Below are 14,812 nucleotides of genomic sequence, written 5' to 3'. Positions count from 1 at the left end.
CAGTCACAAGTCTGAGAAATAAGAAGACCACTGAATCCGCTTGACCAAGCTCGTGCCCCCATGGCATGTAAACATTGCCTAAACAAAGCTTCTAACCAAGACAGGCCAAGCTTCTAAGATCCTAAAAACTGAGGAAGGGAACTGGATAGGTGTTTCCCCATGTCTGTTTATAGCCCTCCTCTTTCCATAGTTAGATTTCATGTCGTATATCAAGACTTGTGACCAAAAAAGAAGAAAAATTGCTAAGTACCTTCTAAGTCAAGAGTCTCCGGAGAATTTTCCCAAAAGTAGGAATACAGTTAAGAAACACAGAGAGACACCATAGCTTACCATGAACAGCAATTCAAAAATCCAAAAGATTGGACAACTAACTAAATATGGTTGCATGAAAAATTAACACTAATTTCTTTTTCTAGTTTTCCTGACTGCTGAATCCCTCAGGAGAAAAAGAAATACAAGTGTAGGGGTATCCCAGGAGACCAGGGAACACAAGAATCAACTCATGGGAACACTTAATGGGACCAAGAAATGTTTTAAAACTCTTAGCTTTTCATATAGGCACGTAAGGCAGGGAACACTATCCTCGTTCTTAAATATTGTAGGTTTCAAATGAAATTGGTATTGTCATTTTTTATAGTAGTTCCAAAACAGAAGAAACATAATACCATCATGTGTCTCTTAGAATTAACAAAACTGTGTGTGTGAGTATGTGTGTGTGTACACACCCACACGCACGCTTGTGTGCTATCAACAGAGCATCTGTTTGAAACAGTTGTATACACAAGCTGGAAGAAAACACGTCCATTTCATGATTAAACAATCCCAAGTCCTGCTAAGGGAATAAATGCACCTGCTCAACTCAACACAACTTATCAGATTTTGGGATCCCACAGGACACTGTCACTCTCGCCTTCTGTCCCGCCCTGATTTTCCCGCTGAGTTTTTCATCAAACTGGTTCACTAAACTCCAGCTTCCCAGAGATGTGATGTCCTCCAAAGAAATACGCTATGCCCTCACGTAGAAGCTGTGAACTAACTCAAGCTCATTAGCCAAGCAATTAACGTAATGTCTAACAGATGTTGTGTAACATGTCCTTCCTGCAAAACTTGTAAATGAAGCTGGGTGTGGCAGTGAAGGACATAATCCCAGCCCTCTGAGTTCTGAAGGACTTATGGAAGAAGAGAGCAAGTTCAAGGCCAATGAGAGCCACATAATAAATCCCGGGCCAGCCTGGGCTACATAGCAAGACTTCATCTCATAACACAATGGAACTTGAGATACTGGGCTAAAGGGGTAGCTCAGTGGTGAAACACATGCCTGTATAAGGCCCTGGATGTATTCTCCAAAACACCAGAGAAAACTCTCGAATATCCCACGGTGCCCCTCTGAGTTTATCACAGTCCCCACCATGCCTTGGTGTGGAGCCGAGGACCTGAAAGGACAGATGTGCACATGAAAGTTTGCTCCGTGTGGAATTAGCAAGGTGCTCCATCATCCTGCATGCTTCCTGTAAATATTGAATATAAAAAACTACTCTAGTCCACAGCTTTCTGCTTTGTATCAAAACAGCCAAACTCGATTAAAGCAACTGTACCTCACAATTGATTTTCTCTCCATATCCTGTGAAGGCCGGGGCCTGAAGAAATTCCCAGGTTCCCCCTTTGTCAAAGGTGATGACCGACCTCATGTTCTCCTCATTCATAGAACCATTAATCAGAGTGGCGATGTAGACTCCTTGTAAGCCTTCCACACGGTGAAAGTCAGCAAATGGCTCATTTGCAAAATACCTGCAGTCAGAGAAAAAGCAGCAGCCATCACCCGGGATTGGCATTTGCTTGCCGTTTTGCATTATGTGTAGCATAATATTGAAGCATCTTAAAGCACACAATACCACGGCATCGAGCATGTTCACAATGTTGTGCAACGTGAATTCCAGAACATTTTCATTATTGGCAGGCACTGTCTGTTTTCCCTTCGGTTCCCAGGCCTTGGCAACCACAGATTTGCTTTCTGTCTCTACGGATCTGCCTCTAAGGATTGCCTGGTATGGCTATTCCATATAAACTGAATCATACAGTACCCTTTATATCTTGTTACTTTCACTTGCATGTTTACAAGGTTCACCCATGTAACACGCACCATGCCTCATTTCTTTATAGTGAAATAACCTGCTCTTGAAAAATAAATAAATCCATTTAAAATTTGTTTTTAAAGGCCAGGATGCTCTCCAACCAGTGACTCCTAAAAGGACACTGAGAATGTAGAAAATGTCATAAAGAAGCTGACAGAGCCACATCCATTTCTTCACTGTGAATATTGATCCAAACGCTTCCAGAAGCCTGGACAAGTGGGAAGCCCTGAGCCAGACATGCAAGCCCTAGTCACCACGCTGAGGCTCATAGTCTAATCTGGTCTGTAAAAAGACTAGTATGAAGCACCACAGGGTTGCCTGTCATAAGTTCTAGCGGCATCTACGGCAGCTTCACAGTGCGACAGCACAGACAGCCGGGATGGTCCGACAAAGCCCGAAGCTGCACTTGTTAACAAAAGAATAAGGGTCTCCCAAGCTCTACCTGCTGTGCTAAGGGCTCACTCACTGAAAGGGGGCTTTTCACTAACATGGTACACCCATTCCAAATCTGAAAGGAATGGTCACTGTGGTTCATGAGTGGCTTTTAAAACTTGAAGTGTGGCCTTTATGTCAGGGGTTCGTAGGTATGGGCTGCACAATAAAGCAGATGACAGATTGTGTTTTCCCATGCTGTGTCTCTGAGCTGGGTGACAGGTGGGCCACCCCAGACAGGGAGACACACACAGTGACCATGGCTGCGGGAAAGGTGAAGATAAGTAAGTAGTGTACTAATGAAGCTGTTCTTGGTTGGCACAGTGAGCAAAGGTACCCAAGACACACTGAGGTACAGATGGAACCCTCTGTGCTGGGATTCCTTGGGCCCCTATTAGGGAATGGGCTAACAGGCTCTGGCCGTCTAGGCTATTCACTTCTATTCTCTTGCCTCTGAAATCTGCAGCCATCCTGAGATTACTACTTGCTATGCCCAACTGGGAGGCCTGGGTTTCTCTCAGACAAGCCTGGGTTATTTGCCCAGCCCATCTTCCTGGAGTTTTAGTTTAGTTTAGTTCCTGTCAGCCTTTACCTCACAACTCCTCTGCTCATAGCCAACCCATGCCTCATTCCCTCTTTGGCTTGCACAAGAACAATAAACTTCCCATCAGCATTCTCTTCCAAGAGTCCATTTTCTTCCACCTTACCCTCACCAGCCCACTTGAAAGCACCTCTCCTCTCCTTTACTGGGTATCTTGTGATTGATAAAATTTGCCAGGAAATTCACGAGCATCCCCCTTCAGCCATACCCTATGCCAAATCTATATCCTGACAGCCATCCCCACCAGCTAAGCCAAGTGCTCCTTCTTAAGTTTGCCCCAACAGGTCTACCATGTGGTTAGCACATTAGTTCCTACAGTAAGTAGTCCTACAACTAACCATGGCGTTCCATGAGGTTCCTCTAAGCATGACTCACAGAAGCCAAAGCGATCGATCACCTCTTAAGGGTTCTCACACCGTTTCTTTAAGGAAATGAGAGCCAGTCCCTCGGTACCTTCTGTCCCCGCTCAGTTCAAAGCAGTTTATTCTAACCCAGCCTGCCCACGTCATCTGATCACTCGCCCTCCTCTTATTTCATCTGGCTGAGCCTGAGCCACAAATGACAACAGGTCACTGAACTCAGCGCATCTGAAGCCCTGCCACCCTGAGGGAAACTGTGAGAAGAAGAGAGCTGAACGGGATGCGGGCCTGCCGCTCTTGACATGAATCTATTTCCAACATCTCGACTGGACGAGACACTCAGACACCGCAGGAGGAAACCGTCACACAGAAAAGGCAGTCGTCTCTATGTGTACAAAAACCCCATGGTGACATAACTGTGGCCACTCCTTCCCTGGTGGTCTTCCCCAGGTAGGGCTCCCACTCTACCGCAAGACATTCATCTAATATGTGACAAAGGAGAAAGCGGAAAAAGGCATTAGCCAGCTGTGTGCTGTTCACTCTGTAACCACAGCTGTGGGCTCTCCAAAGCACGGGATGGGGGCGGGGGGGTGACACTGCACCAAAGTCACTGAAAGGCCCGAGGGACAATGGTGCATGAATTTTAAATAGTAAAACAAGTAAACTCTACTTTCACCCACTTAAAGAAATGGGGTGCTAACGGACAGCCCATGGGAATGAACCTTGAACACATGTTAGAAGCCAGACACAGAAGGCCACATGCCATTGCATGATTCCATGTATACCACATACCCAGAAAAGGCAAATCCAGAGGCCTCAACTGTTCCCGTGAGCCCCCGTGAAGGTAGCACTCAACAAGCACCAGTACTAGGGGTATAAAACATCCCCACACTTGTAACTGCCGGGTAAAGTGGAAATGACACTAGGGCCTTTGCTAATAATTACCTCTAAAAGAGGCTGTCAATCAGTCACTTGGAAGCAGGGCCCCTGTGTTCGCTGAAGCGATGGTATCTTCCAACCGTTCTTCCCTATCGGCTCAGAGACCACAAAACCCAAGGGAGTGGTTAACAGAACATCTGAGGTCCCAAATGTCACCTAGAACAGCAGCACTCAGCCTTGGCTGCACACAAAAATCCGCTGGGACAACCTGGACCATACCCCAGACCAAACCAATTGCAGTCTGACGACAGCTGATCCAGGAGTGGCATGGGATCTCACGAGGAGAGCACCTCAAGCAAAGCCGTGTGTGCCACTAACATTGCTAACCACTGAGATAAGGAGAGCCTGGTGGCCTTTGCTGACCCAGGAAGACGGGGAGGAGCTTACTGACTCCTTACCTCACCAGAGTGTCACTGCCAACCCCTCCTGGGCTGTAATACAGCACGTTCTCCAGGGACAAGGAGAACTTCAGCCCCTCTGCCTCTGAGATGTACAGGTTAGTGCTGTTGTTGCTGTGGCTCACGCACACGAACACCTGGTCCTCTGAGGCGTCGGCGATGTAATATTCCTTGGAAACCCAAAGTCAGGAAACAAATTGTTAAAAGCACAGTTATCTCTGTGGGCTTTTTATACACACACGCGAGCAACGGCTCCAAGTGTCCCAGTGACGAAAGTGGATATAAAGGCAGCGACCAGGGCTCAAGCAGAACGAAGAAGTGGAAACGGCTTTTTCTCTTCCAAGTGTCCATGGCCGGTGCGCACATGGAGCTTGCTGGTAAAATACGAGAAAAGAATGGGCCTCTGACCTCCATAAATGACCTAGAAACCTCTTTTTGGTAATGATGCTTCCCCATTTTCTCCAGCAGCCCTTTTATTAGCACAAGGCATAATATAGATAAACACGCGTTTCATTTCCTCTTTTTTCCCCCCAAGGAGACTGAGAGAACCCTTAGAAACTAAAAAGAACTGATCATCACTCCTGTTACCCACCCCACTAAGTTATCAACCAACTGCTGATATCATCATCTTCCAAGGAAACCTCCTCACTGCAGGCACCACCCTGAGGACCCAGCCTGCTCTTTCCTGGCTTTCCATGTACACTGACATTGAAGTCATCTGAACACATGTACACTTTCTCTACTCCGTTCTCAGTCTTTCTAACTGGTCTGTTTCTACAAAGTAGAACCTGAATGTATCCCCTTTCGGAACCTTAGCCATTTGCAAGGAATATAGCATTTGGTTACTAAGTGAGTGTCAGGCATGTTTCCCATGGCTTGAGGACTGGCATATGAGGCCACTGACCGGCACCAATCCCTCTGCCAATTCTTCTCCACTTAAAGCAGGGGAAAAAAGGACTCCCATTCAGCTCCACTTCAGACAGTGAAGTGCACAAAAGCAGACCAACAGGCCCAGAGCATAACAGGTCTCTTCAGAGGCTTCTCTGGAGGGTGCCCACAGAGAGAATGTAAAGTGCTCAGCCAGCAGGACGGTCCCATGATGCTCGGAGACAAGCGTCCTGTCCCTCCCCGCTTCCAGGAGACTTCACTCACATTAATAGGATGCTTTGTGACAAACTGGGCTGCTCTCATAGGCTTCCGGCCAAAGGAGACCCAGAGCTGGACAGATGACTGCTGCTGGCTGCCCGGAAGATGCTGCCAAGGAAGAGGAGAGAAAAATTAGCTGTGCCAGATGACAGTCCCTCAAAACACAGAAAAGAAAGCAAGTCGGACCCCTCTGATTCCACTGAAAACAACGCAGTCTGTGACCATAAGCCCTGAGCTGAGCTGTTTAGTCCAGGACACCCAGTCTATAGCGCCCACAGACACTCTGGATATCAGATGAGAAGGGACAGGAGAATTTGAACATGGGAGGGTAGTGAAGGCCAGCAGTAAGGAGAAAGGGAGAAAGCCGGGGACTATAGGCAGAGCAGAGGCTGCAGCTTTCAGGCAGCACAGGTTAGACCAGCCACACAACATTCAAAGCTCACAAAGCTATCCAGTCACAAGGCTTCAATTTGCAAGACTTGGCAGAATCGTTGGAGGTTCCATGAGCCAATCTCTGAATAGTTCCCATCGAGTAGGTTCTTTTGATAGAATATATATTCACTGATATTACAAAACACTCAATATTATCTGGATTAACTAGATATTAACTGGATAACTCAGTATTAACTGGATATCCCATGTTGCATTGCAGAGGTTTTAAGCCATGAAAATGCTAAGGTTCCTATGCATACAAAGATCTTCATGACTACCAACAAATACATACACCCATGAAATACATATATTGCATGTTCTATATTTTCAACTGTTTCAAACTCTGTTCCCTGAAAGAAGATATTTCCCAGCAATACCAAAGGTCCAACATTAGCTGAAAGTTTCAACAGAAGAAATACTGAGGCCAATAAATATATTAAAAAGTGTTCCATGTCCTTAGCCATCAGGGAAATGAAAATAAAACATCTTTGAGATTCTATTTTACACCAGCCAAGATGGCTATCATGAAGAAAATCAGCGACAATGAGGGCTGGCAAGTATGTGGAGAAAGAGCCCACCTGATTATAGAAATATAAACTGGACAGCCAACTATAAAAGTCAGTGTGGAGGTTCCTCAAGACTTAAACATAAAACCTCCTCTGGCCCAGCTAAGCCACTCCTGAGTATATATCCAAAGGACTCTAAGTCAGCATACCACAGAAATCCTTGCACAACCAAGTTTAAACCACAATAGCTAAGAAATAGAACCAGCCTAGATAGAACAATGAAGTCATGACACTTGTAGGGGAATGTATACAACTGAAGGTAAGCCTAACTCAGAAAGACAAATACCACGTTTTTCTCTCGTATGTGTAATCTGAAGTGTGTGTGTATTGCATTCACGCACATGTGTGCATGAACCTGTGTGTAGTCTTGAAAGTAGGAAGAAGATGAGAGAGCTTAAGGAACTTTATTTTATTTAAAAAATAAAGAAAAAGAAACCAAGAAACACTTTCAATAATCATTTGCAAAGTGACTTAGGAGTCTGGGGGAATATATAGCTATAAAATCTATACAAATACACACATAAACACACACACACACACACACATACATGCATGGCACTCTTACCCCATAAATACAAAATCACAGACCACTATATCAATTTTTTTTTCAGAGTCTCAAAAGGCGCCCTTTTCCTGCTTCTGAGAGGATTATTCCTAAGCTGAGATGGTACTGGCTTACCCTAAGGTATTCTGAGAGCATCACTGCATTGCTTTATGGCTATCAAGAAAAATATTGCCAATTAAATCATGACACACTACCGACTGTGCAGGGCATTGTCAGGCTCGGAGGCTCTTCCTAATAAGCCACGGGGTTTTGTGAGTTGGTCTTTTTTTTTAACTGCTATTAGTAAGCCCCATGGAAAAATTTAACAGTACAAATCAGTATAAGAGTAAAATGGAGAGTGGGAGCTCTGATCTCACTGCCCTTCCCTCTTCCCATGCAACCTTGCAGAGTGTCCACGGCAAGGACACAAGCAGACAGCTCTACGCACCTGCACTATCACACACAAGCATCTTGATGTAGTGACAAGACTGCTGTCCCCCAACCAGCCTCCCTTCTTCCCTCCTGAACAGGGCCCTGACTGCAGCCCAGACTAAAGGTCTCTAGTCTTTATGCTCTCCTCATCAGCTATACCCACAGAGCCAAGCTCTGTCTAATAAGATGCAAAGAGGATATTGTGCCGGCTTTAGGGGAAACTACTTAAAGCACCAATCAGCTGGTACCTCTACCATTTTGGCCATTCTGGTTTCCCCTAGTCTTCCTAACTGGGTAAAGACTCAAAGGCTAGTGAGGGCGTGTTAAGAATTGGAATCACTCCATAGGATGGTGGAATGGAAAGACACAATCATAACCCTAGCCTTAGCTTGCTTATCTACCTAAGGCAGCATGGGAAGGGGACAAAACGCCCATCTTGGTTGTCACTTTGATATCTAATCTGTTATCAGTGGCCCAATACAATTCTAAACTGATGTGTGCAATCCAGTGTTTTGCACACACACAAACTGGCTCACAAGAGAGAAACTACTGAGCACCTTCTTCATAAAAACAGCTTGTAAATCTTGCCAACCCACAGCTCAGCCTTTCTTCCTGAATCATGTACCTCAGCCAGCTTTCCGTTTCTCAGTTTCTGATAGGCACTGAGATGATTTCCAGAGAACTCTCTAATACAGCACACCGTGCATCCTACCTCTTCTGCAATCGCACACCATTTGAAGGGCATCTTCTAAGAAGATGGGTAAGTTTTTTGTTTTGTTTTGTTTGTTTGTTTTTGTTTTTTTGTTTTTCAAAACAGGGCTTCTCTGTAGATTTGGAACCTGTCCTAGAACTCACTCTGTAGACCAGGCTGGTCTCTAACTCACAGAGATCCACCTGTCTCCACCTCCCAAGTACTGGGATTAAAGGCGTGCACCACCATCGCCCAGTTTAAATGAATAAATTTAAAAAAAAAACAGATTTTTTTTTCTAAGACAAGAGCTCACGTAGCCCAGGCTGGCCTTGAACATGCTATATAGTTGAGGACAGACAGCCTTGAACCCCCGACCCTCCTGCTAGTATCTCCTAAGTGCTGGGGTTACAGGCATGAACCAACATACTCAGCTTGTAAAATTTTCATTCTGGATTGATCTCCTGAAAAGCTGAAATCGTTACTAGACCTATCAACATATACAACAGCTAGGACTTGTTTAAATGTATTAATCTGGGTGAGTGGGATAGAATTTGATGCTTTATAGAGAGTGGGTTTTTTTTAAGTTTTGCATTTTTACTTCTGATGATCAAATGATGTGGATTTCAGCTTGTATTTGAGATGATGTCAAAGCAAAAAACTAATGAACAATCAAGGAGGAACTAAGAAATGGCATATACTCAGCCACAAAGGCCAAAGGATGCTTCAATGAGTTTGTCAGCTCTAAATCTCATAGTAGTTTAGCTAGAGATGACTGGTAGACAGCAAGAGGCCTCCCAAGGAGTGTGGTGACGTGAGGACAAAAGCCAGGAGGCACCTGAGTGTAGGCTGCAGCCGTCAATGTTGCATTTGCCGCCGGAACAAGGACAAACCTTCAGCGAACCATCACTGTGGCTCCTTCCAAGAAGCATCAGTCATAGAACACAGGAACCCAACACAGAGCCCAGGCCTCTCCTGCTATGGATGAATAGTCCTATCAATTTGATTGCATGAAGAAACACCTGGGATCAGAGATGGTGGTGCCCACCTTTAATTCCAGCACTTGGGAGGCAGAGGCAGGTAGATCTCTGCTGAGTGTAAGGCCAGCCTGGTCTACAGACAGAGTTACAGGACAACCAGGGCTACACAGAGAAGCTCTGTCTTGAAAAGTCAGAAACAAAAAAAAGTAAAAAAAAAATACCTAGGAATTAGGAAAGCATGCTCCTGGGTGTGTCTGTGGAGCATTTCCAGAAAGGACTAACAAAGGGGAAACGATCAGCTCTGAACACAGAGAGGCACTGTCCCCAGGCTGGCTAGGGACCTAGCAGAATAAAAAGAGAAAGGAAGAAGCCAGCTAGTGTAGGCTTCTCTCATCTTCTGGGCACCATGAAGTGAGCTGCCATGCCAGGCCCCGCCCTCCTCACTGTTAGGCACTGAAAGCTCTGAAACCCCAAGTCAAAACAAACCTTTCTCTTTTAAATTGTTTCCTTCCTTCCTGTACTTGGTCCTGGTGAAAACATTAATCTGATTAGTACATCCCAGCTGCTCAGGAGGCTGAAGCAAAAGAATCACCCTGGAGCCTAGGAGTTAAGAGACCAACCTGAGTGACAGAGAGATACCTCGTCTAAGAAAAACAAGCAGCCGTAAATAAAGCAGATAAATCGCGACAAGCTAGCTAGTTTTCACAGTACTAGAAGGAACTAAATAAGGCTGCTAAATAAGCCACCAACAGTCTCACCCAGCCATGAGCTACAACATGGCAAGAAATGCCTATAGGTGAAATGGTGGGATGGATGCTATGGGGATAACCAACAGCTTTCTGGATTTAAGAGAACTGTACCATAGAGGAAATACTTGCCCGGTACTGTGAACCTGACCAAGACCCCACAGCTGGGATGCTCAGGGGCCACAGGGGCAAGCCTACTACTATTATTTTGCTAAGTGGACACAGTATCAAACTGTCCTCCAAATAGTTATTCTACACCCATAGATGAGTGAAGCTCTCAAACTTGCACCAGAGAAGCTTCTCTGTGGAGCAGACGGTGGTCAGTGCAGAAACTCACAACTGGTCCAAGTGCAGAGAACAAGTGTCAGTCATAAATGAGACATCTATATCACACCGATCCTACCGAGGTCCAAGAAACATTACAGAAGAGGGTCAGAAAGATTCTAAGAGCCAGCGGTCCAGTGGCAAAACAACATCTTCTGACATGGCAGGACCAGAGACTATGAAGTCACATAGCTATGACTGCCTGCACAAGGCCTGTATAACATCGAGCCAAGCGACAGTCCAGCATTGGGGTGGAGGCCCCACAGCCTCCATCTTTAGTGGAGCAGCTGTTAACGTGGGTGGCTTCGGGAAGAGTTGGTTTTCTCCAAGAGTGTGGTCCCACACCGTGAGTAGTACATGGCCAGCGCACATGGGACTCAGTGGATTACAAGTTAAAACAACACAAACAAACAAAAAAGGATATGAGTGTGGAGGTGGGAGACGGATCCAGAAGGAGTTGGGGCAGGATCAAAATACATTGTAGATATGTATAAATTATAAAAGAATTAATAAAAATATACAACTTTTAAGAATCAAAAAGCTACCCTCGGGGAGATAGCCAGTGAGGCTGGCATACGGAAGGGATGCTGAAGAGGAAGGAGAACCATGAGGTCATAGCTATATGGACCGTTCTTTCGTGTAGGTCAGAAAAGGACCACGATAAAGTTTACAAAGTTAATATTAATTGAAAACATTTCCAGAATGACAAGGTTAGGAGCTCTGAAACTACCCCCCAAATAAAAGAAAAAAACCCACAAGCACTCCCAGAAACCAACTTTCCCAGGTTTCTGAGAACTACATAAAGTTTGGCAACACTCCAAGGGGCATTTATTGAAGAAGAACAGCTGGATGTTGGCAAGCATGGTGGACTTTGCTGCATTTTCACGGGCCCTACTCTAACCCCTCTTTCTAACTCTGAAGTAGCCTTGGAAACACACAGCCTCAAAGGCATAATAGCTGAGGGGCTACTGGACATGACAAAACAGGTCACACACACACCCCCAAAAAAAGAACAGTTATAAAATTGTCAGCACTTTAGCCACCTGGTGGCTCATCTTCCTAACACTTACACACACACACACACACACACACACACACACACACACACACAGAGTCCAATAGCCTGTCAGAGTGTGTCTGAGGGACATCATCTGACAGTTGGCAGTTTAACATCGAGACTGCCGGAGGCAGCATCCACAGCCAGGGCTAACCAAAGCTTAGAAAGAAAAACCCAGAAAGAAAATTGTTCTAAGAGGCATTGTTTGAAAAGCTCTGAAAAGATTTCTAGGAATCTTTAAGGCCAAGCACATAAGAGTTGTGCGTACACTCTAGCAAGAATGAAACAGAGCCTGGCTCACCTCCAGCTAACCTGGAGGGCTCCACAGAAGGCAGAATGCAGGGTGAGGGCGACTCTGTAACTCTCGAGGCAGGGAACAGGAAGTCTTACCCCAACACACCCCACACCAGAGTCCATTAGGAATAGCAGTCGCTGACTGTCTGCTACACTAAACCACAGACAATTCAGTATAAGCACGATCAAGAGTCTTTACAGAAACAGCACGTGAAACTCACAAAACAAACGGTGACAACAAAAATCCACAACATAGACTCAGGGGCAGGTATCAAGAGCCACTGTACCACAGCAACTGTGTGATTCTCAACAACAAAATGTCCTGGGGAGCTTTAACTGTCACCTTCACACAGTCTAGAGTCACCTGAAAGCCAAGATTAAGGAATTGCATCAATCTCCCTGGCCTGTGAGCACACCTAAGGGGAATTGTCTTGTTAACTGACATAGGAGGGCCCAGCCCACTACGGGAGGCACCATTCCCTGGGCTGTATATAGAAAGCTAGCTAAGCACATGTCTGTGAGATGTGAACCAGCAAGCAGGGGTCTCTGGCCAAAACTCAGGTAGATGACTTGCACAGCCTGTAGGAAGCCCTGGCTTCCATCCTTAGCTTGTGTGTCTGCATTCATGGATCCTATGAGTGATGTCTCTGTTGCTGTAATCAAATAACATGACCAAGGCAGGAGAAGAGTTCGCCATGGCAAGGAAACATGGCAGCAGGCAGGAGACCTACAGCAGGCAGGAAGCTCAGAGTACCCATCCTCAACGGTAAGCATGAACGTGAAACAAAGAAAGCGAACTGGAAGTAGCACAGGGCTTTACATCTCAAAGCCAACCCCCACCCAGTGGCTTACTTCCTTCTGCAGGCTGCGCCACTTAAACAGTGATACCAACTGGGGATCAAGTGTTCAGCTGCCCGAGACGAGGGGAACAACTCTCATTCAAACCAGCATACACCTCCACAAAAGTACACTCAAAAGAAAACTGCATTTCAGGGGTTCACAGCAGACCTTAACTGACAGAAAAGAGGCAGCAGCAGTTTCTTACAATTACTGTTATCAATTGTAGGCACAAGGTAATTGTGAGATCAATGGTAAGGTGTATTGTCTGCCATGCCCAAGACACTGGACTCAATCCCAAATAGCACAAAAATAGGGCAGAGAAAGGAAATACCAACCGCAAACAAAACAAATGAATAGCAGATATATTAGATTTCATCAACATTAAAATACTTTTTGCTAGGCCGGGCGGTGGTGGCGCACGCCTTTAATCCCAGCACTCGGGAGGCAGAGACAGGCGGATCTCTGTGAGTTCGAGACCAGCCTGGTCTACAAGAGCTAGTTCCAGGACAGGCTCCAAAACCACAGAGAAACCCTGTCTCGAAAAACCAAAAAAAAAAAAAAAAATACTTTTTGCTAAAAGAAACATAAATAAGGAAGTGAATGATAACTCTGCAGAATGGCAGAAATTATTCACAACTTATGGAACTTTATATAGAGACACTACACAGAATAAAGAAATTCAAGAGCAACAAGGTAACTCAGTGTAAAAATGTATGCATGCTTGTCACATGCACACAGGTGCCCTGTCCACAGAAGCCACAGAAAAGCATCAGAGAACCTAAGAAGTGGAGTTACAGGTAGTTATGAGCCATCTCTATGGTTACTGGGGCCTGAAGTCCTATGGAAGAGCAGCAAACACTCTTCACTGCTGAGCCATCTCTCCAGGCTCCAGGGCTTTCTTAAAACTCTTGATGATTCTCTTTGATGATCAGAGGAGAGTACATTTGGGTCCCGCAATGTATACCAGGAACATCTGCTCTTGGGCAATGATGCTGCAGCTGTTCCTAAGAGAAGCATGTGGGCCTGGCACAGCTTACCTAGAGCAGAAATGCAAGCCGCTTCCACTGGCCTTGGAGCCCAGAGACCTGTCCACACACAGGAGGGAAAGTGTGGATACCATTGGGCTAGGTGGCACCCTCTCACTAGGATCCCGGGTAAAGAGAAGCTCAATACAGCAATACTAAGGGTATTAGACTTTATCTCACTGTAGCAATTACTGAGATAAATCACTTGAAGGAAGAAATAACTATTTGGGCTCACAGTTTCAGAGGTCCAGTCTACAGTGGAAGGAAAAGCATGGCAGAGAAGAGCAAGTCATGTCATTGGAGGACGGAAAAGAGGAAGAGGAAACTTTATGTTTTTTCCTCTTTTAATCTCTCCAGGTTCCCAGGTTCCCAGGGGTGGGATGGTGACCCTCCCCCCCCAGCTTTCTAGGTATCTTTGTCCCCAGTTAATCCTCTGTGGATATATCCTTACACAAACACCCAGAAGTGTGCTTCATTAACCCTCTGTACTTCTGAGTGCAATCAACATGGCAAGACTAATCGTCATACAACCGTCCAAAATTTAAAAATGGATTTGTTGCGTTGTTTTAGTGGTATGGGTCCAATGACAGCATATGTTCAACCCCCCTGCATACTGCTACCAGGTGTCACATTAGTGACCATTAAAGCCAGGAATTATAGACACTTCACAGATGCTCTGGAGAGTAGCTGTGCCTATTGTTAGACTGGAGTGGACCACAGACAGCTCCCACAATTGTCTCTTACATGATTGGGCGTGAGATCTAGGAATTTCAGACCAAGAGAAGGAACCACAGCCATCCACTATCAGGCAAAAGCAAGGACAAACCAGGGCATCATTAGTGTGCATGAGAATTGAGAAATTAAAGCCACACAGTAA

The 14,812-nt window shown here is 45.5% G+C and overlaps 1 protein-coding gene across 1 annotated transcript in view; it reads right to left on the bottom strand.

Moving 5' to 3' along the window:
• The window catches only part of Sorl1 (sortilin related receptor 1), a 159,350-nt gene that overhangs the window by 99,123 nt on the left and 45,415 nt on the right, over window positions 1-14,812 (bottom strand). Inside the window, exons 7-9 of the mRNA XM_075966276.1 lie at window positions 6,014-6,115; window positions 4,862-5,031; window positions 1,596-1,788 (exon numbers count right to left, since the gene is read on the bottom strand). Coding sequence (XP_075822391.1) covers window positions 1,596-1,788; window positions 4,862-5,031; window positions 6,014-6,115 — 465 coding nt within the window. The remainder of the gene's footprint in view (window positions 1-1,595; window positions 1,789-4,861; window positions 5,032-6,013; window positions 6,116-14,812) is intronic.

This window comes from Microtus pennsylvanicus, chromosome 3 (assembly GCF_037038515.1).
Source record: "Microtus pennsylvanicus isolate mMicPen1 chromosome 3, mMicPen1.hap1, whole genome shotgun sequence".
Lineage (NCBI taxonomy): Eukaryota > Metazoa > Chordata > Mammalia > Rodentia > Cricetidae > Microtus > Microtus pennsylvanicus.
Note: the sequence above shows the minus strand (reverse complement) of the source record. Positions and strands in the feature narration are given on the sequence as shown.